Below are 27,753 nucleotides of genomic sequence, written 5' to 3'. Positions count from 1 at the left end.
CTAGCGATAGTAAAATAGTTCAAGAAATTCGCAGTGTTTCTATCACGAATTCTCCTCGAATTTTCTGTATAAGCTAGATGCACAGGTGGAAAGTGGAAATTTTGAAATACAAAGTAACAACGTAAAGACGTTAAAAGAGAGATTTCAGCAATGATAAAGAAAGGGGAAGAAGGAAGAAGAGAAAAACGAGAGAAATTCCGGGAGTTCCGACGTAGAATCGATTTAAGCCCCGTAAAAGTCCCCACCTTGAAACGGTTAATCGGATTGCCAGCGCAAATATACGTACGTATTCGACGTTCACACGTCGCGTCGTCGTCGTCCGCGTTAATTGTATTTCGAACGAATTGAACGCGTTCGACTCGATTACCGGACAAAAAGAAAAAAAGAAGAAGATGGGGTGAGATGGAGGGGAAAAAAAAAAAGAAAACAGCGACGCACATCGATGCTTCTTGCTGCGTCGCTGATGCAACGGGAAGCCGTCCAATCGCGTTCACCGATCGTTGCGCCTTTTACACCGGAAGCGGATGGCCTCTTCCTCGCGAGTGACCACAGTTTTCTATCTGCGAGCGTTGCGTAAACACTGGGAGGTGAATCTTGACGGATAAATGGGTGGATGTGAGAATTGGATATCATTTGTTGAATAACGAAGTTGTGACTTTTAGAAAATGCACCGATTCGCGTGATCATTCGAACGCTTGTCGTAAAAAATTTTCATCTTCGTATTATCGTACGTCGATGACTTACTGCACAAATATCGTACGTCTACTTTCCATGAAATTTTCAAATAGTTTTCGATCGTCTCTTTATGGCGTATAATGATCACATCTCTATGCTATTTCGCAATAAATTTGTCAAAAAGAATATTTCCGTATCGGCGCATTTATGCAGATATTTTCTGGGACCACGAACAAGCTTTGTTATTTTGTATTCCTAAAAAGGACGCATAATTTGCATCGTGAATTTTATAATATCGCCGATAAAGATAAATAAAAGTAGTTATTTAATTATCAAGTATCATTGAATTTTTGAAACTGTTTTTCTCGAAAACGCTAAAAGCCGACATACGATATTTGTGCAATACGGCGTCGCTGTGTTATATAAAATATTCTGAACTGTGATTAGCACTATAACGTAGCACAACACCGTCGTGATTACATTGGTCAAATTTGAGAGTTTGGTCAAGAGAGTTGTACAATGTTTGTTAAGGGAATTCGTAATTATTTTCACGTTTACATTCACACAATTTGCAATTGTTTTCGCCTGTACATTCACACAATTTGCTGTTCTTCTCGCGTCTACACTCACACAATTCGTAATTATTTTCACAGTGACATTCACGCGATTTGCAATTGTTTTCACATTCGCCTTCACACAATTCGCAATTATTTTCACATTTACCTGTGCGCGCATTGTCACGATCAAACATTCTACATTTTCATTTCGCAGGCGCATTCACAAGCGCATTCTCGAAATTCACAACCGCGTTCCACTCTGATGTCTATCGACATTTATTAAACTTTTCAATTATATCTATGCGAAACATATTACGAATATAAATGCTAAACGAAACGAGCGATATTAGCAAATAGTTTCAAATGTCATAAATTAATATTTTTTCGTTTCTAGTTGTTATGAATTAATAAAGACGATACAGTGAAAAAAAAAAAAAGAAAAAAGAAAAGAAAGGAAAGATCGCAGAGAGGGGATAACAATCGTAAGATGACACGAATAGATGAAACTCGATGAATATTCGATCGATCTGATCTTGAACGTATAAAAAGAGCAGGGAAAAAGGGCACAAATCAATAACCAACTGTTAATTTCGGATCGCGTGATACGTCGCCTTAATTACTCGGAGCAGCCTCTTCTCGAACACAAGATATATATCTCGTGTCTTCTTTAATTGAATCTAGCCCGACTAGTTCTTCCGCGATGACGCTTTTACGCTGGTTGTTGTTATCGTTCTGCTCGATCTTATGTAATAGTTCTTTAGCAGTATCGACAATCCGTCTGGTATCCTTTTTCCGTGTAATAGAAAAGATAGTAATACGTTCTCGTTCGTACAAGACAGTTCTCAAGCAAAATTGCGTATGATGTTTTCGATGAAATGGAAGTTTGCTGTATCTTCCAATGGAAACAGAAAAGTCGAATTCCCAGATGTCGAGGTAATTCAAAGAGCTAGATTAATGGTTCAGCAACATTCGTTTTTATTTCCAGACAGTATGGAGAAAATGACACTCGATCCGAAAGTAACAGTTTACTATTGCAGTTAGTAGCATTAGTTGGTAGCAACAGTTATCGTTTGTATCGTATCATTAGTAGCGACAATTATCGGTGTTATATCTATCTTTTCGAAATGGGATTATAGATTGTTGCATTTAAAAACTCTCTAACAAAGAATGTACTTTCCTACATAGAACATAGAATTACAAATTTAAACAACCGACTAGTTTATTTCGGTTAGGCTCTGATCTTAATCTTAACGTTAAAAGTATAATTGTAATAATGCGTTCAAAGGAGGATAGGCTTCTAGGAACAAAGAAAAATTACACGTTTGAAAAGTTGGTAATCTCTGTGACGAATTAACGGATTAATAATCCCACAACGTGATTATATTTTCTTCGGCAACGAGTTTGAAATTCCTCGCGTTTGATCAAAGGGAAACTGTAGTATTATTTCGCGTCATTCGTTTAATTTTCCGAGAGATCCGATAGTATCGAAGTCGCTTAAAAGGAGCATCGCCGAGGCAGGAAACATTTTTCATTTAAGTCAAAGAGAATCGCGTTGGGTCAGCCAGGAAGTTGCTTCTTTTCCTTCAACAGTAGCGACGAACCCCTATTGCGATGGGAATCCAACGACTGTTGTTCGTTCGAAAGCGATTGCTTCGGATGTTCTTCAACGAACCGACGGTCTACCTAATTATAAAGTTAAATTAAGTATTGATACACCGGTGTTCTTCCCTTGTCTCGTCCAACTCGAAAAACCTTTGTCTCGTGGGCTTTTGTACAAACCTCTCCGGATCTTGTCATTTTATTCTTTGTCATCGTTCGAACCGCTTAATCTTTTTAGTACTTTGGCCGATCATATTCGTTGCCGAGTATTTACCTGGCATTATGGTTAACCGTTGCTACTCAACGAAATTTTGGGTTTAAGCTTAATTATATTTTCTGCGATCGTTATCGCGTAGTTCGGTATCGTAGCTTTAGTATCGCGGTCAACGGCGATAAATTTATCTAAACGCTATCGAAATTGTTGGAACGTGACCATGGAACGTCCATGTGTTTCTGCGCGTTCGAGAAGTGCTGAGTGGTAGTTGACCGGATCTTGATCGTAATTGGACCGCGAGTGTAAATCGTGTTTTAATATAGCCCAGACAACGAACCTTGAAGCTCGTTGCAGTCGATTGCTGGGAATTATTCCCTCTACCTTTATCGCGTGAAAAGCGTGCTCTCGTATCCTAAGAGCTGTGTCCTTCGTACTATTAAATATTTAATAACAAGAATATTTCTTTGAAAGGATTAACAATTCTGAAAATTTCTATTACTACGGCGTATTTCACTTGATTATTCGATATATTTCTTTGGAAATAAGAGGATTTCATAATTTTTATTTCGATAAAAATTTTTCAATCCCGTTGCGTTCTTTTGCATCATATCAGATCGGATTATGAATTAAATGATAAATGATAAATGATAAATGATAGGCTTTAGATAACGAACGATCGTGTCTTTTAATACTCAAGGAATTCTCTAAGTTTGGGAAGAAAATACGCACGATTGTCTATCTGCAATGTAGCGCTAAAATATTTCTTAACTGAAGCTAACTCGTGCCTGTTAAAATCAAAGTAGAACTGGGATATACAAATTCAAGAACAAGCATTCGTTTCAGATTTCTCAGATGTCACAAACACCAGAAATACATTTCCCACTCGTGCGACAAATTCTCTGATTAAAGAATCGAAGCCGAGCTCTTGTTTCCCGATTTAATTAACAGAATGTCGTTCATTTGGACGTTCCCTTCGTTATTAATAGAACGTGAAATTCTTTGAACGATTCCTTGACCAGGCAAAATAATATCCCATGCCCGGTTCATTAACACGAAACGAACATTCCCAATGAGAAGTTTAAATTATCTAAATCTCATGTCAGAGCCCTCGAATTAGCTGCGGCTTTATTGTAATCCTCGCGAGCTTAGCGAACTGTGTTTCAATCCCCCTCTCCAGCCCATTAATTCCGCGATTTTTCAGCAGTTTCGTATCCGCTCACCAGAATTAATCTTTGAAATGAAGATGGAACAAAAGCAGAAGCCAATTGCCGCGAGTCCCGCCATGAACAGAAACGCGGTTAACGTTGAAATCCTTTTGCGCGCAGTTTCCCGTAAACGCATTAAAAAAATACTCCGATCCCGGACTAACGTCCAACGGGATTATCTGTAGCGGAATTTTTTACAGGAGCATGATAAATCAGGGGACGAACGTTCGAAAGATTAAAACGTCTATGATATTCTCCCTCTTTTTTTCTCCTCGTTGCTTTTTTTCTCTCTTTGAAAAACCACGTGGCAAATTGATTTTGTTGGAAGCTGTTCGTTCTATTAGGGTCTTGTGGTTTAGTTGACTTATGGAAGTTTTATCGAAATACATTAGAGTTTCAGGGGATGATATTACGTCGTTCGGGCTATTTTGTTTCTGCTTGCTTTAGAATTACGTTAAGGAGGAACAGAGTATTGGGATAGAAACGCGGTGAAACATAATTTAGTGCAAAATACATTTTCTAATGAGAATACTGACATTGCTGGAACAAGTATAGAATAATCATAGAATTAAATAGAGTAAAAAATAATAATGGATTTCGAAATTAATTCTAGATTCAATTTCGTATAATACCTCCTGCGTTTTACAGTCATTTTCAACCTAATCGTGTTTTTTCGCCTTTTATAAGTTGTCTTAAATTTGAAGAAAAAAGAAAGAAGAAAAAGGAAAAGATATAAAAGAATATTCACCGATATGCGTGAAATTTCTCCTCTCAATTCTACGTTAAATACTTAAAATGTCTAAAGTCTCTTGCCCAACTAAAACCAAAAATCCAAATTAAGGCACAAATCTCGTTCGAGGATCGCCAGATTAAAATTCCACGCATCCAAAAATCTAGACACTAATTTTTAAATACAGCAATTTCTGACAATTCAACTGCCTGAACATCTTAATATCGACCGAATATCATAATCAACGAATATATCTATATTAGGGATACACGCCTCGATGATATAACCTAAAGGGATTGAATCGAGGTTGCATGATGCATAATGGGGATGAACGTTGGGTTACAGAGCCTGGAGGAGCGTGAACGCAAGCACGCCGTGCACAAGGAACAGCTGTCTCGCGAGCAGAGGTTCCTCAGGCGACGGCTGGAGCAGCTGACAAACCAGACAGGCCTGCACGTGTTGCACGGCCTCCACGGCCTCCATGGGCTAAGCTCGAGCGCTCCAACCGGTTCCTCTTGCGGTCCTGGAGCTGCCGCGGCCGCGGCTCTTCTCTCCAAACGGCGCAGCGTTTCCGAGTGTTCTCTCGGCACAGCTTCGTCGACCAGCTCCACGGCCAGCTCCAGGAACTCCGACAGATCTGCAGGCAGTCCCTCTGTCTCGGAGTCCGGTAAGTGCTGCTTTACCTCTATCGCATGCTATCGCTTACTCTTTCAAATGATCAATCGATGTTCCACGCTAGGAGGATTTTCACTTGGCTGTTGACTAAAATTGTTATTGTCGTTATTAGACTGTGGATTTTTATGCAAATTCCTATGTTTGAAAATAGAATTCGCAAAGGTGGAAACTCGGTGGAAGATTGTTTTTCGAAATATTATAGAAAGCGCTATACTTTGGATATTTTACAGCGGAGGAGGAAATTTGTATAAAATTTAATTTTCACGAAATGGATTTATATTTAACCTTCCATTTACAACCTTATCTTTATCGACGTCGCCTGCATACTGGATCGTTCCAGTTCGTGTGGTTCTTTTCACGTTTTCGCGTTTTTGAAAATCCCTCGAAATTCCTCGATACACTTTCGAGTTTCTTCACAAGTTTCACATAAATATGATCCAGTAGTTTTCGTCGCTACATGTTACCCTAGTTTTTCTAGCCAAAGCGAAATTTAAACAGAGATGGAAGTGGAACGAATGAAAAATTACTTAAAATTACCGATCGGAAACGACCCAGTGTGCAAAAGGAATATTTGTATAGCACGGAACAGATGACTGTTACCAGCATGGTGAACAATTTTTAGTACGAAAGTTACTAAACTTCATGATGTGTCAATTTTAAACTTCCTTTTATCAATCACTGCAGTGCCTCGAATAATTATAGACTGAATCCTATTTTTAAATTTTTCATGATATTAAAACAAAAATCAGCAAACTCGTTTACATAATTTCATATTATAATATACGACAGAACTGAAGATGCAACAAACAAAAATCTTCTTCTTTCGTAGTCTGGAAAAGATTAAATTTCCTCTTAAAATTGTGTTTCTCACTATGAGAAAATATAAAGCCAACGTTAATTTTGTTACGTTTTCATTAATTATTTAATGAATTCTCCTTTATCTCTGATTGCTTCTATTAATCTATTAGCTACGTTATCCGCTAAACTCACTTGAAGTTTCGTTTTGAATATCCGCCCACGTGGATTTTATTCTTTTCCCAAGTTCCAAGATCATTTTCATACGTGGTCTCACCTGATCGTAAACTTTTCTGACTAAAATTCTTCACAGGTTCTCGATGGGATTCGGATCAAGACTCAACGCTGGCCACGGTAATAGTTCTATTCCAAAATCTTGAAACCACTTTTTTATAGTGGCGGCTGTTTGAGTAGAAGCATTGTCTTGCTGAAAGATTGACTTTTCGTCCTCTATTTCGATTATGAGAGTCGATTATTCGCTATGTAACATCTCCTTGTATCCTACAGCGTTCAATTTGACTTTTGCTAAAACAATTTCTCTTAACATATCCAGGCATGACCGGTGGTCCCTTGGAAATATTGAAGAAATAACGCAAAAGATGTGTTTGAGTCTATAATCATTCACAGCACTGTATATATCATTCCGTGTTACGTGCATTGCGCGTAGTTTCGCACTTTCAAATTTCCCATAAATGCATAAAAATCCGCAGTGTAACTATCATTTTTAGCAACGAGTACGATCGGGCCGCCCAGGAGCCACATTGATCAACTGTATAAATCGAAATATTCAGAAAACCGATATACCTTACAGACGCTATTTTTTAATTTACTTTAGAATTCACGATTACTTGTATCATCTTCTTGCGACGAACGAACTTATGGAAGCAAATGGTTCGTTCCTCGAGAACAGAATATTAGTGGCGTACTTCTGCAATGAAACTAAAAGATGCGTTAAAACTGTAGTTGATCGGTTTCGCTTCTGCGAGGCTCGAGTTACTTGCAAGTTTCAGATTTTTAAAGAGAGATAAGCGTTTTATTCACAGTTCGTCTAAAATTATAGCGGATCTTGAAGCGTAAAAGGAATATTAGAAAAATGGCCACTTTGTTCTATTTCTAGCGCTTGGACGAGTGGTTAGCATCGCAGATTATGGGTTCCGCGAGCTTTCTATATCGTGATTATCGTTACAATTTTTCGTGAATGAAAATAATACGTATACGAAGATAGGAGATTGGAACCTCGGAGAATACAACCTTAAAATCGTCGATATCAGTATCGTATCGATAGATTATTATAGCGATCATGGTCATGTGAAAGCGACATAAAGTTGGACAACGCTTTGGTCGTTGCACCCATGGAACGATTTTAAGCCAGGGATTTCTAATTCCGTGATTTCCAAAGCGATGAAGCAGCAAGGTTAGCTGAGTCAGCTCGTTAGGAGAACTTGGATCGAGCGAAGCTTGTCCGTATAAATATCGTTCGTGGTTGTGGGTAAAATTGGAACGATCCACGAATTATGAGTCAACTGTTGCCACTCATCGCCACGGTTTCAATGTCACGGCTTCGAGTTCGATATCGGTAGATAAGAATGACTGCTAGAATTGGAATTTTCCGAGATATTGGGAAAATTAATACGAACTTGAAATTGTGTAGCTGTGTAAGAAAAGAATTTTAGGAATTTTAGATTTACATGAAATCTCTTTAGAGCGACCTTTCGTGTCAAGAAATTGAAGAATTCTAGATCTGTAGGTAAGTAATTATTTGTACATCCTCTTGAAAATTATTTGAAAAGGGATTTTCTTTGAAACGAGAAACCTTAAATGTTATCTTGAAACGCAGCTTTCTGCGACACGCTGAACGTTATAGAAAAATAAAAGAAGAAATTACAATTTACATATTATATAATAAGAAAATTCGAAACTTGCGATATTTTGAAATTCGTTCAAATTAAACAATTACGATTTATACGCAGTTTCGTTAAAACAGAAAATTCAAAGATTCTAGACTTATTATATTTCAAAATTCGCTGGACTTCCTGGCTGGAAACATTTTTAAACAACAAGATTCATACTAATCGTGAACAAGTATGAATTAGTTTCGAAGAGTTCGAAACGGTTAATTAGCTAGCGGTTGGTCGTTAATTAGCAGTTACAATTCTTCGGTTTGATTTTGAAGCCATTAGAATCGAGAAACGATTAGTATCACGAGTCTTACAACAATCTTTCAACCCCGTTGAGACCCGCAAGAGATATCACTGATACAGCTTGGCAACTTTCTTTCTGGTTACGCGAAAGTTGCCCTGCTCATTTAAATATCGTCTGTTTACTAGCCACTCTGATGATCAGGGCGATCGCGTATCCGAGAGACTGGCGCAAAATTCTCTACCAGGCACAGGCTATTTCGCGGAGGAAGTTGAATCCTCGCATATCAATATTTAATTTAACTTTGTAATTAGCTAAGGCTTCCCTGTGCATTCGTTTAAGAACGCCTAGATCGATGGTCCTCGGTGTTTGCAATACCAAGAGGACGTTGGATCTTCTCATTTTGAAACCAAGTTTATCGTTTACATGGAAAAAGAAAACGAATTCAAGAATGCACGAAGATATCGTTTCATTTGGAATGGATCGACCATTCGAACAACGTATCGTTTTGTTTGAGAAATCTCATTATTTGCATATGACTTTTGCGATAATTATTTATCTTATCCTTCGCCGCAAGAAAATTCTTTTCTATTTCTTTCTGGCTGTCTGGTATCAAAGAGGAAATACAGATTTTCTCACGGTATATAACTGACCCGTGCACTCTTTTATTCAAGAATAATAGTGAACAATTCTATTGCAGGAGTTACGTTGTGAGATCACAAATAGAAAGATATGGATAAAATATAACAATATTAAACGTAATAATAAACGTAATAATGAGAAAATCAATATGAGGGTACTATACATATATTTTCGCAAGTAAGAAAGGAAACGATTAAAAAAGGATTCGTTCGTAGATTTACAATGAATATAATAAATCTAAGTGTACTTCGAAGAATAAATTCATAATCGCAAATTGCGGTCTTTCGATCGCAATTCGTAACTCACTGTTCGTTACTAGTTGCTTCGGTCGCGACGTTTGACGGGATCTGGAGGAGAACGTGGAAGAGGTCGAACATTTTTACGAGCCCTCAGCAAGAATCGTCGTTGCGTATTACCGCGAATTTGCCGAAGACGAGAGAGGGACCGGCTGAGTCAGCCCGTTAGCAAACTTCCGGCTCGTTCTCCGCCGCTTATGAAGTTCTGCTACGTAAGACAGGCCACGGAGTTGCAGGCCGACCGATAAAAAGTTGCACGCGACGACACGTTCCCTCTACGATCGACCAACGTCAATCTCTTTTTCCATTCGATCGATCTTTTTCATTCGTCGATAAAACGAAAAAAAAGAAGAAGAAAAAAGTACGCAAATTGACGATGAGATTTTGAAAATTTTTATTTGCCAGATTTTCTCGATTAACGTCGAATAAATGAAATTGCCTGTTCCTCTGTTAACGTATTCGTTTCATTTGAATTCTATATTCTCTTTATTGCTGCAAAATCAATATTGATTTACGCGAACATATTATTGTATCTGTATCACGAGCAGTAAATGTGTTTGATATATTACATTTAACAAATAACCACCGATAAAACAAATAAACATGCATGATATTCGATGACAAATCAACGAAACTATTATGTAGTGACCCATGGTATAAGTAAATAAAGAAATGGAATCAAATATATATTCGTGTAACATCACGATCAATAGTTGTTGCTATTCGAACAGTATAGAACGTTTAAACTCTACGCGAACGATTCACGAACTTCGAAAATCGTATTCCTTTATTAATAAATAATTGTTTTATTTGCTTTATTTTGATTACCTTGTTAACTAATAATACTAACTAAAAACTAATTTTAAAACACTTAATTTTATAATAATAGTTTTTTTATAGAGTAAAGCAAGTGTTTTATTTATTTATCTTATTATCGAGAGAAGTCGTCGTAGCACAAAATGTTGCCATTTCTTCGTGACGAGCATACTCGTCGAAAACAGGTAACTGATCAAAAGGTAAAAGAACTAGTGCATCCAGGTCTGTATCGCGATGTTGGATATAAATCTGGAATAACGCGTCCCAAGTGTAAAAATAACAAGCATCCAACCTCTATCTGGTTGTGGAGTTTATGACTCTGGCTTCCATGGAAAGATACATCCAGCCCTCCTATCGAATTTTGCCCGATTTCAATCTGTGAACCGCCGCGAATGTAACTCGCGAGAGATCGAATCGAGACGATAAGCCGACCAAACCGTACGAAGGGGAACGTTTTAAACTTGCCGCCATCCTTTTCTTCGCTCCTTCCTTCGTCCTCTTCTTCTTCCTCTTCCTTTTCTTATTTTTCTACATCGACTCCCGGTCATCGTTTCTTTCGACGAGGTTCTCCTCGAACCACCTCCCGAGGGATCGTGTAGCCACGGAATCGATGCTTGAAATATGCTGTCGTAAATTAGACGCGACCTTTCCACTCGATTCTTACAGTCGGACCTCTACTTGCATCGTTTGCGGAAGGGCGGGGTACGGTGATGTAACGCTGAGAAACTAATTGTCGACATTGGTATTTCGAGGCTCTCGACTGGGATACAGAAATTTCGCTAAATTTGAGATTCGACTGTTTCCAATCGAGATACAGAAATTTTGATAAATTAGAAGTTTGGATGTCTCGAATCGAGATGATAGAAACATCAGTTTTGAAATTTCCGTATTTCCATTTGAGATATAGATGTAGTATCGCGGAAAAAAGGCCTGTGGCGGCACTCGATAGCAAATACTACTCGACACTAACTAGCGTCGGACGATGGCAGCGCGCACCCAACAAGCAGACTACCGAAGCGTCCTGTTTTGCGACCAAGTTTTCAGGACAGAAAATATAAAAAAAAAGAAAAACAAAATCATATAAAAGCTCCGCTCCCCAGCGGCTTAAACCCAAAAATTGTATTAAACACAAAAAATGTAAAGCGCCGACACATAATATAGTATGGCTACGTCTTACCGCCGCGTATCGGTACCTTACCAAAATTCACAGTTTATTGTGAATACCAAAATGTATTTAAAATTGTATCTTGGGTTAAATAAACATCATTAAAAAAAAAAAAGAAACGACAACAGCGCAGTGGTTAGCGCCTTAGGTTGCGAACGTTCGGAACCCGGGTTCGAATCCCGATGACCGGAGTCCGATTTTTCTTCCACGATACAAACATGAGAAGAAACGACATCTACAGTCTAAGCACTCACGATACTACATAGAAATTTGATCAGATTTGAAATTGTTGCATGTTTCGGATTCAAATGTAGGAATTTCAAATTTAGATGTGAACGAAGATATGGCAGTCTCGGTAAACTCTCTACATTTGCATGTTCCGAATCTAGATATAGAAATGTTGATAAGCGTTAAATTAGGATGTTACGAATTCTGAACGAATTGCGATGGTGTTTTTCAATTCGAACGTAATTCCAATCGTAATCAATTTCAAGTTTCGAATTTCAGAGTAACCGTAAAAAGATGATGCTCCCACGAACCAGCGTTTGAGTTTAGAGCTTTCAATTCTAAATAGCCAACTACGAAATACTTCGCTCGAGTGAAACGAATCTTCTCTCTCAAAGAGGAATATCATTCGCCCCGATGATCATACGCTAAACACCTCCGACAAACCTCTTCATCCAGCGTTCAATTTCAAACGCAGAAACCGCGAAACGCATTCGCGCTCTCCGCAGAAAACAATCGCACGGTCGAAGGGTTAATGAACTGCGACCGCGTTGCGTGCCGGTGGTTTGTCCGAGAAGATAACGTTAATAAGGCGCGGAATAGCGGCAGCTAAATTAGCACTGGGAATGATAGAAGCTCCTTTCGCGGAAACGCGTGGACAGGATCGAGTTCAGCCTTCTCGTCGTTCAGAAATCGAACACAAAACTGGCTTCGAACAAACAGGCTGCTCGAAACCGTGCATTGAATATATTATTGGCTGACGTGTATAATACGAGTATACGGAATGTTCTTTGAAGTAAAACTTCGACTACATTTATACTTTCGACTAACTATATCAACGTATATTCGAAGCTCGCAAAAGCGAAATTGACCAATTCCACTTTTCGTCAATTCCTCAATTTCACAACAAAACTACAGATTGTTACGCAAATTTATGGCTACGATTAAGAAAATAAAAGTTAGACAGAGATTCGTTTTTCCTACTAAAAATCATAACGAGTATTCTACCATAGATACGTCGTATACTTTCGTACACTATATGCATTCTGTATACTTTACCATCTCGGAATTCCGAATAAACGGACAAATATCCACAGTTTGTTCGTCGCTTAAATGCTCGAACGATCGATCTATACGATTTTCGAGAAACGAATCTTCTCAGGATATCAACGAGCCTTATCTCCGCAAGCTCGTTTATTGCACGACGATGACAAAAAACAATAGTTGAGAAAATGAGCAGACAAATAGACAGAGATCAAACCGGCCTTTTCTCTAAGCTCAAGACCATTCAAGAAACGGAGCTTACCACCTGTCACATGCCGACCTACTCTTGTCAACTTGTTATCACGAATTTCCTCGCGATACACGCTGCGAGGGTTTGTTGATGTCTTCAACCCGCTTGTACGTGTTTGACACGACGAAGGGAAAGTTGGTGGTAAACGGTCGTTTAATGGCCGAGTCGTCGTTTCGTTTTGGCGATATGCAAAAGTTTCTTCCGAACTGACTTTGGCGTCGTTAGCCTGGCGAAAATGGCGTGGGCACGTGCAACGGAAGCCAGCTCGCGCTCCGTGCCCGTTCTAATCCCTTTAGGAGCAAAATTTTGAGGGTTAATCGCGTTAGCGGTGATATATCGTCGGTTGTTTTCGGCGGCGACGAAGCCTCTGAAAGGATTGAAGCCCGGCAAAAATGAGCGAACCAAGCGCAGCCGAAACCAGTCGCTCCGTCTCTTTCCTTCGCCGACGCCGCGACGCCTTTTTCCTTCAGTGCCGCTTACTCTCACGTCGGTTCGCGCAATTAGGGGCTGAATTGTTTTGCTCTCTCACTCTCTCTCTTTTCCTCTTCCCTCTTTCTTTCCCTCTCTTTGTCTCTTGGCGTCGACTTTCTCGGTGGCAACCTTGTGGCTGGCTATAGGAAAAGCTGAATGGTTCCCTGACTGCGTCTTTAATGGAGTATAACGACAATTGGATTTTATTCCTGGTCTTTTTTTGGGAGTATTTTGCTTGGAAAGAGAAAGGGTGTTTGTGGTGTTTGCTTGGTGATCGATGAGTGGAAGTTTCGCTGAATAACTTTTGCTGAATTTATGATAGCGGTGAATTGAAGAGTTCATGCGTGATGAATTGTTGGAGATTGGATTAGATTGATAAAAAGTTGTTTATATGAAACGAACTACTTGGAAGATTAATTCCGTCGGAGTTAGTCGTTTCTTTCCTGAACAACTGAATAGTAATAGCGCGGTGTAATACGATAGAACCTCGTTTATACGAACACGTTAATGCCGAGTCCTCGTTATCCTATGGTCGAGCGTACACGTAGCAACGCGTATTCTTATAACGAATATATATGTATTAATATCCAAACAATAAATATCCAAGTAACTAATATTTCTCAAGAAGGAGCAGCTGAAATTGAATACTTAAATTCTAATTATTGAACCACTAAGAAGAGCTGACAGCTATCTGAGAAGAGAAGGTAGCTATCTAGCGACCCTATGTTATCAGAACCAAGTTCTACTATATCAAAATTAAGAAAGACGAGATTTCAAGACGGATAAACTTCCAAGGAAAACGATCATGAACCTACCTAACAAATAATTGATCATTCTGTCTATCTAAACGATATCGATTTTCGAACGCAAGAAACACTTGACATTTGATACTTCAACAACGTTTCATCGTACGGACAGAGCGGATTTTGTAAAATTAGAAAGCAAAGCCGTGTCATTAGATTTGAGCAGAAGCGGTGCATCCCTTCCAACTCATCGTCAGTGAGAACAGGAAGATCTCGCGTAGAAGAGATCTGGCAAAATTCCTAATACGTGGGATATTGATGTTCCTGGATCTCGACTGGTCCCAGATTCTCTCCCTTATCTTGATTGGAACGCAGAGGTCGCCCGGTGTCTTGCATGTTATCGAAGCGATTGGTGGGAAAATCAAACGGGATTCGAATACCGTTTGGTGGAGGATTGTTATGCCGCGGGTAAATTGGCCGTTCGCACGGCTAATTGCAAGTAGCCGGCAACAATGAGGCAACGTGACGGCCGCATGGCATTACGTCAATGGCCGATGGCTCTTAATTATGAGCCGCGACCACTTCCATTTGATCTGCTCCCGGGCAAATTGCGAACGCCTCCCCTATCGATTATCCTTCCCTCTGATCTTCTCGTTTCTATCTCGATATCCGTCTCGATTCACCTGTCCCTATCCATTCTACTCTTTCTTGCAAATTCGATTTTGCAGTTACAGAAAGATTTTTTAGTAGATCCTAGCGACGAAAGCAAGATTCAACTACTATTTACGGACGAGTGATTTACAGTTAAGCGTTCGAATATTTTATTCTATTACGTCGTTCACGAATAGTTGAGAATCGGACCGCGAATGCTATATTTAATAGGTATAGTGCTCTTTATAAAATTTGGAACAATTTTTGAAATTATCCCGATAAAAGTATGAAATCTTAGAAACTTAGAAAATCGTTCCGTCTATCAATTTTTTCAAAAATCGGGATATTCTTCAACATTCGAATATTTTCCTGAAATATTTTCCTAGTTGATCTAAGCGAAACTTCACGAAGGTTACATACTTTGGTCACTGGAGATATCTCGATCGATAGTAGATTACAACATCCGCCATACTTAATCCACGGTGGCTTCCAGTGATCCTGTGCCACTGGATTGTCCACGTTTTCCTTAGTGGAACTCCATGTTGGCTACACACCGGTTCGCTCACGGAAGCACACCTCGTGGCTGCAGGTGATCTGATTCGTCCACGTTTGCCTATCCTTCGGTTCTCGATGTTAGCCATACACTCAACTGGTTCGTCCGATCCTTCGCTACAATCCCAGCTTATCCGTAAACCTAGACCACGTGCTTGACCCAAGGTCCGCTCTCGCAGCCGTAACAATTATTTGTGGTCGAATCTAGGGTTTGTACCCGGAGGTTCTTTCAAGTGGCCGCAGTTACAATACGGTGTACGATTAAGTTACCAACATACGTACAAACGAATAAAAGTAGACTAAAATTTATTTCTATACAAGCATCGGCTACATCGATCACCAGAATAAATCAATTATCGAGAAAATAAATAAACGTTGGAATAAATTTCGAATAAACGTATCGTCGGTGAGAAGCAAACTCGGTAAATAAGAAAAGCAAGGAACGCGTAATTACTTAGAAACTCGATGATCTTCGTATCAAATCGGCATTAATGAAAATTAATACAACGCTATCGATCATCAATATGAAACGTAATTGGTCGATGAGGTTTCTTGCCTAAAAAGACTGCGTGCACTATGGCAAAAATAGCGCGTATTTGATATATTATCCTTCATAAATAAAACACGATACACCATCGGAAGATTAAATTTTCTAAAGCTGGTCTACCCTATTATTACCAAGGGATGATCGATCGTCGATATAGAGGAAGGAAACGAGAGACGAGTAGAAATTTTCAGTAGAATTCTACAGGGTAGACTTCCTCGGTTACTTTCTCTTTCCGGTCATGCATCTCAGAAACCGTAAACGCGTGTCGTCCCCAAGTCGTATCCCGGGGGAATTGCCACGTAATCGAACCGATATCCTATCCGGCTCCCTCTGCTTTAATCGGCTGCCATCGATTGTTTCTACTTCCAGGGACCGGTTTTCCTAATTCCTCGAGGTAAGGGGACATTGTCGACGAGATGAACAGGCTGGAGGGTTCCTTTCGGGTTGGTTGAGGTTAGCTACGAGTCCAGTCGCCTGCTTGCTTTTTCCAACTGTTTTTTTTTCTTCTTCTTCTTCTCGGGGATTGTTGGTTTCGTTGGAGGTTTAATTGTCACGATGGGTTGTAAAATGGTTTTCAAAAGCGCGAATGAGAGAGATTCGGGTCAGAATTTTCACGATGTTCTAAGATTAGAACGAGAGGATTATAGAATTTTAATAGAGCAGATAACAATGGATTTTAATATGTCACGCGTTACATATAATATATATAACATTGGATGAAATTATATTTAACGATATGTGTATGATTATAATACTTTATCGCGGCAAATATGATCAATTTTATATTATGCGTTCTTTCAGTCATTTTCGATACAATTACGTGCTTCTAACGTTAAAAAGTATTTCAACGTTATAAATCTCTTTCATTTGGTAAAGCAAGAGCGAGATTGAAATATTTTATACGCGACATACGAATTAGTTACGTATTATCAGTTACCTATTGCTGCTTGTTCTATTGGGTGTATGCAAAATGTTTAGTCTCTTTTCCCCCAGCGTTCGCGTTTAATTACTTTTAACCGATATAATTTCCCGACTGTTTGTACAATTGTTCGATTGGCATCGGTCTATGTGAGATGTCAACTTTATGATCGATTGGTGATGATAACCTCGCAAAATAACGGTGAGCACGATGAGCGACGACGACAAAGCTAGGCCACATGTGGCTCGAATCGCTATCCTTAACTTGGACTGGGAAGCTTTTTCGCACGTGGCGTACTCTCCAAATTTGACACCGACAGATTATCACTTATTCAGATCGATGCAGCACTCTTTAGTCGGACAGCGATTTCGAAACGTTGCAGAAATACGAAAATATCCCAGTGTTATATTTTCGCGACAGAATCCGATACTCGACAGGAAGTCATGCAAAATATTTCGAGCAAAGAAAAGGAGAAAGACTGAATCTTCTGTATATTACTGTTAAATCGGTTGTTAAATTATATGATAAATTTAATTAAATCGTGAAATATCAATTAACCTAACGTTAAATTACTATGTTATACTCTTAGAACATTTCCTACCATGCAATTATCGTAAACCTGATCGAAAAGAAAAAAAAGCTACGCGTATAATAACTCTTGATCAACTCACACAACGATAAGATCTTAGGACATTCAATCTTCGCACCATTCATCTTCGAAATTATCCTGAAATCGAATACATCGACGCGATGGAACAATGCGAAAAGTGTCTGGAAGAAACAAGGGTGAGAGATGCCGGAAGAAAAAGGGGGGAGAGGGTGGAGGCGACAGAGGGAAACGCGGTCGTTATCGATGCGTTCCCTGGACGTTTTGCATGGCGACGAATCGAGCCGAATCCACGGGGCTGGATCGAATCCAGTGTAAACTCCGTTCGCCGCTCTCGATCCGGATTGAATGTCAATTCGATCAGCATGCAATTCTGTCGAGGACTCGACGGGTTTTGTGTCGACGCGTTGATCAGATCGGAGAATGGACGTCGAAGGTAGCAAGAGGGATTCTTCTGGAAATCGTTCGACGCTGTTTTTCGTCGTGATTAAAGGTCGACGTGTGGAACGACGACGTGGATCGATCGATTCTAATTTTTCATTTGGCCAACGTTTCATACGATGGGACGAAATACACGGGGGTGGGGGGTTGTGGCTGATCGATGCGTTTTCTTCTTCATTTATTTTAATCTAACTCTCTATAACGCCGTGTAACTTGAAAGTCACATGCTGATATATCGATATTCTTTTAGCCTAATTTCATTTTTGGAGCCAACGTGGCACCAATGTCACTCATTCGTATTCGTAGGAAAATCTTCGAAAATTGCAAACTCGCATATGTAGCTTTGGAGCTTGATATCTGCTGCTTTCGGTTCGTGTATATTTTTTTATACGCGAGAGAAAGATTTGGATTAGAGAGGGGCTAAAGAAGGCTTAGACGAATGAATATCAATGTTGTAAGTTTAGGATAAATCCGGCAAAAATAGAATCGCCCGAAAGCCATGTCGAAAGTGGAGTTGATCAATTTGGCTTCTCAGAGACTCGATTTATCGTAGTTTCGAAAAGAGTTTGAATTGTTCTCAAAAGGAGTTTGCTGATAAATGGAAAAACAGATTGAAAACAGCTGGTAAAAGTAGTCGTGTTAAAGTGTCGTTTTCTTGCGCTTGAAACGCTGGAAAAGTAAATTGTCATGACTATCCATTTCAAATATTATTCGAAACAATACATCATCTGTTATCCAGTATCCGCGAGAACAATCGAAACTTTTTCGCAATCGGTTCTACATCAAACAGAACATTGTTATCCAAACACCTTAAACAATTCACAACATTGCAACATTACAACGTTCAACGAGCGTTAACAATTCCTCATTGTTCTGGCGGCCTAGTTTCCACTGAATAAAAACTCAACGCATGCAACAAAAGTGCCAAAAAATACTATATATATATCATTCTTATTTCAACAATAAAAATAAACAAATAGAAGAAACAAAGATACAAAGGTAAAAAAAATGTCGCACACGTGTTGAAGACGTTTTCTATATCGCGTGATTAATTACTTCATCGACTGTTTGACGATAAAAGAGAAGAAAAGGAGAGATAAAAATAGGAAAAAATATAGCAACCGATCAGTCTATTCGTTTCCTCAAGCATACTTTTCAGAGGTTCTATTCTACAATATCAACTATTGTTTTTATCGTGATCTACTATCTGTATACGATCGTCTGAGATAAAATGAGAGACAAAAATCAGATTAAAAAGTAGCTTTGTTTAAATTCGTATTCGTATATGTGCAATAATTTGGAAGTGTCGAAATACTCACGGCACGCTAGTGCACATGTGTAACACGTATCACGAACGACGCTCTAGAAATGACTAGAAAATCCAGTATGAACGATAACAAACGTGTTGAAGTAGATCGTCGATGGTTCTACATACTATAATGTACATCGCCGTTCTCGAGACACATAGGACACGATACTTCATCGTAGAGCGATGTTTTAAGACAGCCAGACGTCGGTGATTTATCGCGTTCCCGTTTCGAAGGCTTTCCATTCTGCAAGGAGAATTGTAACGCGCTCATCGATTATCGTCCGCGTTGCTCTCGTTGTCACGCGGTGCTTCATTCGGTCAACAATGATCCGTACACGTAATTTGCCTGTTATTGATCATCCATTTGTCATGTCACATTGTTCTCCCCCCGCATCGTTTTTACTCCACGCTTTTTACCGCGTTGTGCTTTCGTACGTCTTGTCGTTTCCAATCGTTCGTTTCGAATCGAGTGGGCGACTTTTGCGTCTGCCAGAAACGTTACAAGTTTACTACTTTTGGGCGATGATTCTTGGAAATTTTTAATCGCTATACTTTTTAGTCATTCGTATGATTGAAATACGTATATAATTATTACAGTGTGTCCCGATATGTAATTGTTATAGTATTAAATTCTCCGAAAAGTGTCTTTCTTTTACACACCCGTCTATTACAACGACACATCTTTATACAGACATGAAACATAATCTGTCGAACGTTGTGATCTTTATTTTGATAGAACAAAATGGATCATACGTAATTCGATAAAATAATATAAAACGGAAATTCTTGTGCATCTATTATTCCCTTATAAAAAGAAAGAAACTTTTCGGACGACCTAATATATTTTGATATACAGGGTGGTTGGTAACTAGTGGTACAAGCGGAAAGGGGGTGATTCTACGCGAAAAAAGAAGTCGAAAATATAGAATACAAATTTTTCGTTCGAGGCTTTGTTTTCGAGAAAATCGACTTTGGATTTTCGCTCTGTACACTTTACAACGGATGGACTTTATAACGGATCTCACTGTAGATCGTTGTCTCGATGGAAAAATTTAAAAAAGAAATTAGAAAAAAAATTTTTATTCTATATTTTCGACTTCTTTTTTCGCGTACAATCACCCCCTTTCCGCTTGTACCACCAGTTACCAACCACCCTGTATGATTATTAGGCTGCAGATATCGATGCAAATTCATAGTTTCAAGAATAGAAATAAAAAAGTAGAACCTCGATGGAAAATTGTTCGACCTAGCTGACATCACAGGAAGCACTATATCTTCGATATTTTATGCATCGTTTCGTATTACTTGCATTCCGTACAATTTTTCACTTTCAGATCTCCTATAAACGCATAAAAGTCCGCGATAACTATACATATATGATTAATATATTCTACAATGACGTATAACGCCATGAATATGATAGCGTTTAAATAACAATTGTAACTTTCTTTTTCTTTCTTCGTTGCTTTTTAATCTTTATTCTTCCGATTCTGAATGAACTATAGACACTATATTTCGAGAATTCTGAATGCAAGAGAATTTATTGTTAGCGCTGCCAAGTTTCAGACGATATATTACACTGGTGGTGTTTTGCGTTCGTCGAATCGCACGGACTCTAGTAATCTACATGTTCGTCAATTTAATCTTGTTTGACTGACGAGTAGAAAATGTATGCACGATGAGATTTCGGTTGGGGATATTGCGCTGCCCGCTAGATTGCCGCAGAAATTGTTTCTAGATGACCTTAATAAGTTTTTGATTTCTGCGTGTAAATTTATCATAACTGCGCTGAACCAATGACATTTAGTATATGATCGATTTTTAATCGAAGAAGGAGATTAAAACGAAGCGTAGAACTACGAATTCGATATTCATATAAAAATTCCCTCTGGCCTTTAGATTTATCACTCAGATGCACGATTTATTACTAGGACGAGAATACAATACAAAAGGGAATAGAAATGTATAAATTTAAAAAACTGTAATTTCATTGGATCCTCAATTCTCGTAAATTCGCATAGGTGTGGTGGTTTTTCACTTTGTATACAAATTTGATGTTAACGTTTAACATGAAAATAAAACCACAATTAAAAGAATAAATAAATAAATAAAAATGTGGAAGTTAGTCAAGTCAACAATTACCTAAGCTCTTCTCGCAAATTGTATCGTCTGTAAATTTTTGTTATACGTAAAGTTTAGAGTTTATTTAGCGCGAAATAGCTGTTCCTCTGAAAGCTCTGCCATTTACTAATAACAATAGGAAACTGTGTCCTTTAGCAACACCAAAATTTCCTCTCATTACACCTTCCTAGAGCACCATATCTTATCGCCTCTACGTCAGAAGTTGTACCATTGCCCTTCCGGCGCAACAATTCCATTTCCAAAAGGCACTTCAGCCAACCAGAACAAATAATCGTTTTGCAAGTTCAAAATTTCCTAGTTTAGGTACTCATTACATTTCCTACAACACCATATTCCATCACTTGAACGTCTGAAGTTGCACTGTTACGCCGTACAACCTTGTCCTCAAAATTACCTCAATCACCATTAACAATAACAAATGCTCCTTCACCTAATTCTGAAATTACCTAATTTTCATTACACTTCGCGCAACGCCATATCTTATCAGCTATGCAAGCTAAACTTCCACCATTACACCGAACAACACCATTAATAACAACAATGGCTTGAATTTCAATGCAGAACCCATTCAAAATTTCTGGTTTCTTCCTTTAATTGACAAACTTTCAGTGGAGTTAAATGTTCCATTAATTTTCTCTGATTTCTCTGTCGAAGCGTTTTCATCAAATTTTTCAAATCGAATATACAAATACTTCAACAATTATCAAGCATCAAGCTCTAGTGATAATAACAACTAAACGAATAATCTCTGATAAAATGCAATATGCAGCAATAAAACGTTGCTGGAAATCCAATCTCCGAACGATTATATTTGAACTTGCAAACACAAAATTTTATTAATCTACGTTCGATCAAATAATCAGTCGCGATGATTAAGTAGCAATCGAGAACACGATATCGAGCAATAACCGAAGCAAAATTTGTTCAAACCGATCCTTTCTGCGACCATCCCAAATTCGATCTTCGCCAATTAACCGAACGTTGCGAATTAATAATTGCCAATAACAGAAATAACGATCGAACGAGCAAAACTTGTAGAAACGCCATAACGATCGATGCAACGTCTTTCGAAGTTCGAGAGGTTCGATCGCGAAACTCTGAAAACACGAACCTCTGGAATATAAGTTTCTTAACGCTGAAACATCGGTTCGCCAATAACAACGATAACGATGAAACCAGTAAAGCCTCTATAAAATACAATAGCGAGCGATGCCAAATTTTCCTTAGGCAATTCCGCATAACCGTGGCGGTTCATCTCGAAAACATTCATCGGGCTGGCGCGTCTGGAGGCAATTCGAGACGCGTTTCCACGTTGGTTCCCAGGCGGGGCTGTCTCTGCTCGGATCGTTCCGCTGCCAGGTCGATTCTCACTAGATGGATCATGATCGAGTCTGGCCGATTGAGGGATCAGATGGGCCAGAGACCGGGCGAGGGGAGGGTGGGGTTAATCAGTGCAATCATGAGATTAGCGAGGCAGGGGAGAGCAAAGGCAGGCACGTAGCGTTTCACAGGAAAGGGGGAACACGCCAGGGTGGGCGGCGGGTTACGAAGGGGAGGGTAACAGAGTTCGTATATCGATTCGATATCTCCGTACCTCAAGAGGTTCGCTTTGACGCATAATCACTTTGGTCTCACGTATCGGTTCGTCGAAGGAGACTGAAATGTTAGTTATGAGAAATTTACGTTTCATCTTTCACAGAGACGATTCGCGTTCTTTGCATTTCTCGGTGCTTTCCTATTGCAGGGCAAGAGATTGTACGGGGTAGGAGATTGGAGTGAGGGGGAGAGGGCGAGAGAAATCGTGCGTAATCGGGGAAATTGATTAGCTCGTTAGAAGATATTGCTTTGATCGTGGGAAATTGGAAGCGAGTTGTTCGATACGAACGAATTTGCAGGATTTTGAATAATGCGATGGTTTGATAATTATTTCGAATGGAATGCTTGGTTATTGAGTTGTTCCAACTATCGTCTATTATCCTTCATTTTCTGCCGTCATATGAAATAATCAAATACTTGGTGAACGCGGTAGAACCTCGTTTATCTGAACAAGTTAACGCTCAACTTCTATTATCCGAACTACGATCGAGCATAATTTCGTAACACGTGTAAACGCTTCTTTATTCTTGTTACGAGTATACCGATATATACAATTATTTGTTTCTATTCGAAAGATAAATTGTACGTGTCAAAGGCGACACGGTTGAAATTAATCTTAAAATGAAAATGTTTCGAACAGCGACAAGAGCTGAAGAGTTCTATCTAGAAAAATATAACCGCTCGGTTATCCAAATTGCCTTGCTTTGTTTCCCTAGCTGGCTCGATGAACCGAGATTCTACTGTAAATCATTTAGAAATAACCTGCATCTAAAAATAATACTTGGAAATTTATGTCCATTTCGAAATATCGCTTCGTCTATACTCCGTTTAATTCTCTTATTCTCTTCGATATTCGTTTCGTTTCTCTGTTTGTGATATTCATTTTAAACGAAAAGTATAGAAATTCCAATGTTCCGTTACGATTCTGCGATGTTTCATCTTCGGTTATCATTTCCATAAACAGTTTTCCACTGAACGTTTACGGGACAAAACGAGACGCGTACGGAGCTGCGATATATCGCGATCGACGACAAGGAGATGGTTCGGCGTCACCGACCAGACGACAGGAACTATTACCAACGCCTCGGGACAGAAACCTTATCCGGACGGTCCTTATCGTGTTTAGTAATTCGCCTAATCGCTTCGGCCAGCAGCTTCGAGGCATTAAGGTCTTCCGTGGAAATCGTCCCGAAATAAGCAGCCTTATGGGCTCCGATTTTCCACCACCAAGAGCCTGTCATTATGGACAACCCATTACGAACCGATGCAAATTGAAGTCTAATCGCGGTTCTGTATCTCGCGATGGGACACCAGCTGCGTCGATATCGGCGATATTGAACGATATCGGCGGAATGATGGATTTTTCGGACAAATTGTTGCTTTTAACGCGATATGTCCAGCTATATAATTGATTGGTTTTTGGTTTTGGAAAATATTAGGTCACCCGGTAAGTAATGCAGTTACTACAAGTAAAAAGTAGAGCATAGCGCTCGAACTCGTCAAAATGACGGATTTCAGATTTTCCTTCTTTTTTTTTTTACTATTACTGAAAATGTGTAAGAATTTTTGCCAGAATTAATATTGACTTTTATTTATCTATTTATCGGATCCATTTCTAGCTTCAGATTTGTGTAAATAAGATACGATAGGACTGTGGCAAAACGCGGAAGAGTAAAATGGAAGACTCGATGGAAACATGACGAGAAGATTGCGGCAAATGAAGGGAGATATATCAATGGTTAATTAATGGTAAACGATCGTTTGTTTTCGTGGGTGCTACGGGTATCAAAAAGGATTGCATTACTTATGGGATAATCTAATAAATATTTAGCTGATGCTCGTATGAGGATAAATGAGAGTTAGAAATAAACCAAGTTCTTTTTCCAGACTGTGAACCCAAAAAAAATTAATAAAACACGTAATATACTTCGTGTTTCACTTCTGCTCCGATAAATCGAAGACAAGCAATGGAACCGTAAGAAACTATCAAATCAAAATCAAATAACGAACCAAGTTACTTTCGAAAGTGCGATGACGGAAATATCGGAAAACGTCCTGACGATCACCGATTTACGTGATGTCTTTGAGAATTTGAAGGCAAGCGTGTTTCCACGGTGCACGACTCGTTAAAAGATGGAAAGTGGCCGAAAGAGAGGCGAACATACGCGACAGAGAGAATTAATTCCGGCCTACGGCTGTCCCTGGTCTACCGCAGACGTTCTGCCCGTGGTCCGTGAATTTTTCATGCGTCCTTTCGCAGTCACGTAATGAAGAATGAAAGTTACAGCGCGGCCAAGTATGTAGGAAGATAAGCGAATGTAATTTTAAAAGCGGCGCCGACCGAGTCGCGTCGTTTAATGGCCGGCCACGACCACGCCTCGCGATTACGTCGAGAAACCGCGAATTTCGTTGTTGCAGGACCAATAAGAAATAGCTTCTCACGTAGCAATACGTAATTCGTTTTTTATTAGCCAGCTACAATTAAAATTTAATTGTAGGTAATTAAGGTTTTTCGATCCGAAATGAATTCCAGCTGCGGAAATTTCAACGCCGATAATAATCTCAAGACCAAAGTACGATACCTTTCGTTGCACAGAACCGAAAAGAATACGTACGTCATGTCTCCATTTAACCAACACGCAAATAACCTAATACATTTTTATATGGGAACTCGATAAGATATTTGGCGAGTTATCTTGCAAGGCAAAATTCTTTGACAATTTCTTTGACAGAACCTTTTATTGCGTATAAAAAAAAAGGGAGAAAGAACTAAAAAGCATACTTGTCATACAAGCAGCGTGTAAACAGCTGAAAATCAACCCCAATCTCTCGTTCTCTCTCTATAAAACATGGAGTGTACATCCTGGAAGACAAAATCGTTGGAAAATTCCTTGGAACAGTTTCGAATGGACAACCCTCGAAACGGAAGGAAATGGCGCCATGGATTCCGTGGAAAGCGCGGTTAATTCATCGACGTCGCGCATCTCTGTTCTTGCGGCCACGTAGCGTTCGGTGGCCCCGGTGTATCGATTACGGCATATCCGATTCCCCTCGTTCTTTTTGCGCGTGCTGTCGTCATCGTCCTTCCTCGCTCTCGTCTACCAAGTCTACGTCGTCGTCTGTCTCGGCTTTGTTCGGACGGTAAAACACTAACGTCGACGTAAATGCGAGAGACAGCGTTCAGTTTCATCGTATCGGAGCAACGACGGCAGACGAGATAGAATACAGAAGGAGAAAGAGAGAAGGGAAGCGTCGTTACGCGGCTGAAACTCGGTATTCATGATCCTCCGAGCTATTGTCGAGTTTCGGAGAAGAAAAGATCCGCTCGTGGCGCGGGATAATTAGCTCAGGTATAAATGTCACCAGCCTCGCGTCCAACCCTCTCTTCACGCGCATAATCTTTCGGCTTTGTCGCGTTTCCACCCAAACCAGCGCCCACGTAACGCGTGTTCACCGCTGGTCTATTCTTTCTAGTCTTCGAAATTGTTCGCTAGAAGTTAGGATTAAACTTGGTTGTACGTTTAAACTTCTCCGCGATACAGAAACTTTTTCTCTTCTTTTAGTTGCGCAAGAAGGGACGGTTCTGGATGTCGAATCAAAACTAAGGTATTCTTCGTGTTGCAGTACGACGGATAAGTTGTGGTTCGAGCGAGCTGTCGCTTGGCTAACTAAAACTGTGAATTAACACAGTCGACCCTTTTTGAAACACCGGAGGTAGTTGGGAAAATATCAAGATAGGCGTGTGTGGTAGACAGACTTGTTAGGAGTGCGTGTTTGCTTGAAGAAATTCGATTACATTGTGCATATACGTACGCTATACATTACGTTACACACGCCGCTGCTGCTGGACTCGAATTGTCCCATTTGCAATTTTCTCGCGACGAACGAACGTACAGAATTCGCTGATAAGAACGAGACTTGTGAAAATGGAAAGGTGCAAACCTTGGGCTAGCGACAGACGCTGAGATGAGCGCGTTCCACGATCGAATGTCCGGCTAATAAAATTCGCCAATAAAACGACGAAGCGCGCTGAGTTCCAGGGAAGTACGTAAATCCAAAAAAACGTCTGCATCTTTAAGTTTTCTTTAACGTTAAAACGGTCGTCGATCGCCTAAGCTATTTCTAAAGGTTCCTTTACGATCTTATTGTTACAACACTTGCAGCAAATAGAGATACAACCTTCTTCGGAGAAATAAGAAGAACGAAGACAAAGTCGTAAGATGGAAGTTCAAGTTGAAATAAAAGTATCAATTTTAATCGTGGTCCTTTCGAAGACCACGACACCGCAAACTCTACACAAATCGAGATACGAATCTACCCTTCGACGGAGTCAATTAAAGCTCGAACAGCCCGGTTCCTAAGAACTGCCCCTCGAGCCACGGATCTTCGACACGTTCCACCCTAGCGGGGCCATTAGCGACTGCGGAGACGCGGCACAATATCCCGGAAGTATCAATTGTGCCCGTTCTCAGAAGAGATTCCCCGGAAAGTCGAAGTGCTCGCTTCGCTCCCCTGACACTTTCCACCGGCTCGTCTCTCAGCGTTTACCCCGCGTTCGACGAGGTCCACATTCCCCAAACTCTATAACGCGCTGGTGTATTTCGACGAGCCAACCAACCAACCAACCAACCAACCAACAACAACAACAACAACAGGCGCGACAACCAGCGAGTAATAGCAGGAAGGGGGTGTGGCGGTTTGGAGATGAGAATGCAGCGATGGTAGTTTCTCGTCGACGCGACGTCGAC

At 39.8% G+C, this 27,753-nt stretch overlaps 1 protein-coding gene across 11 annotated transcripts in view; it reads left to right on the top strand.

The window, feature by feature from the left end:
- Positions 1–27,753, top strand: part of LOC100746923 (max dimerization protein 1) — a 236,392-nt gene that overhangs the window by 133,367 nt on the left and 75,272 nt on the right. For 9 of the 11 annotated variants that reach the window (XM_012382275.3, XM_012382281.3, XM_012382279.3 and 6 more), the window contains exon 6: positions 5,326–5,647. In XM_012382275.3, the coding sequence (XP_012237698.1) occupies positions 5,326–5,647 (322 nt within the window). Of the gene's footprint in view, positions 1–5,325; positions 5,648–6,763; positions 6,862–27,753 lie in introns of those variants that run through there. The other 2 variants (XM_012382284.3, XM_033319412.1) reach the window with 2 other exon arrangements.

This window comes from Bombus impatiens, unplaced genomic scaffold, assembly GCF_000188095.3.
Source record: "Bombus impatiens unplaced genomic scaffold, BIMP_2.2 scf_0151, whole genome shotgun sequence".
Taxonomy (NCBI): Eukaryota; Metazoa; Arthropoda; class Insecta; order Hymenoptera; family Apidae; genus Bombus; species Bombus impatiens.
Note: the sequence above shows the minus strand (reverse complement) of the source record. Positions and strands in the feature narration are given on the sequence as shown.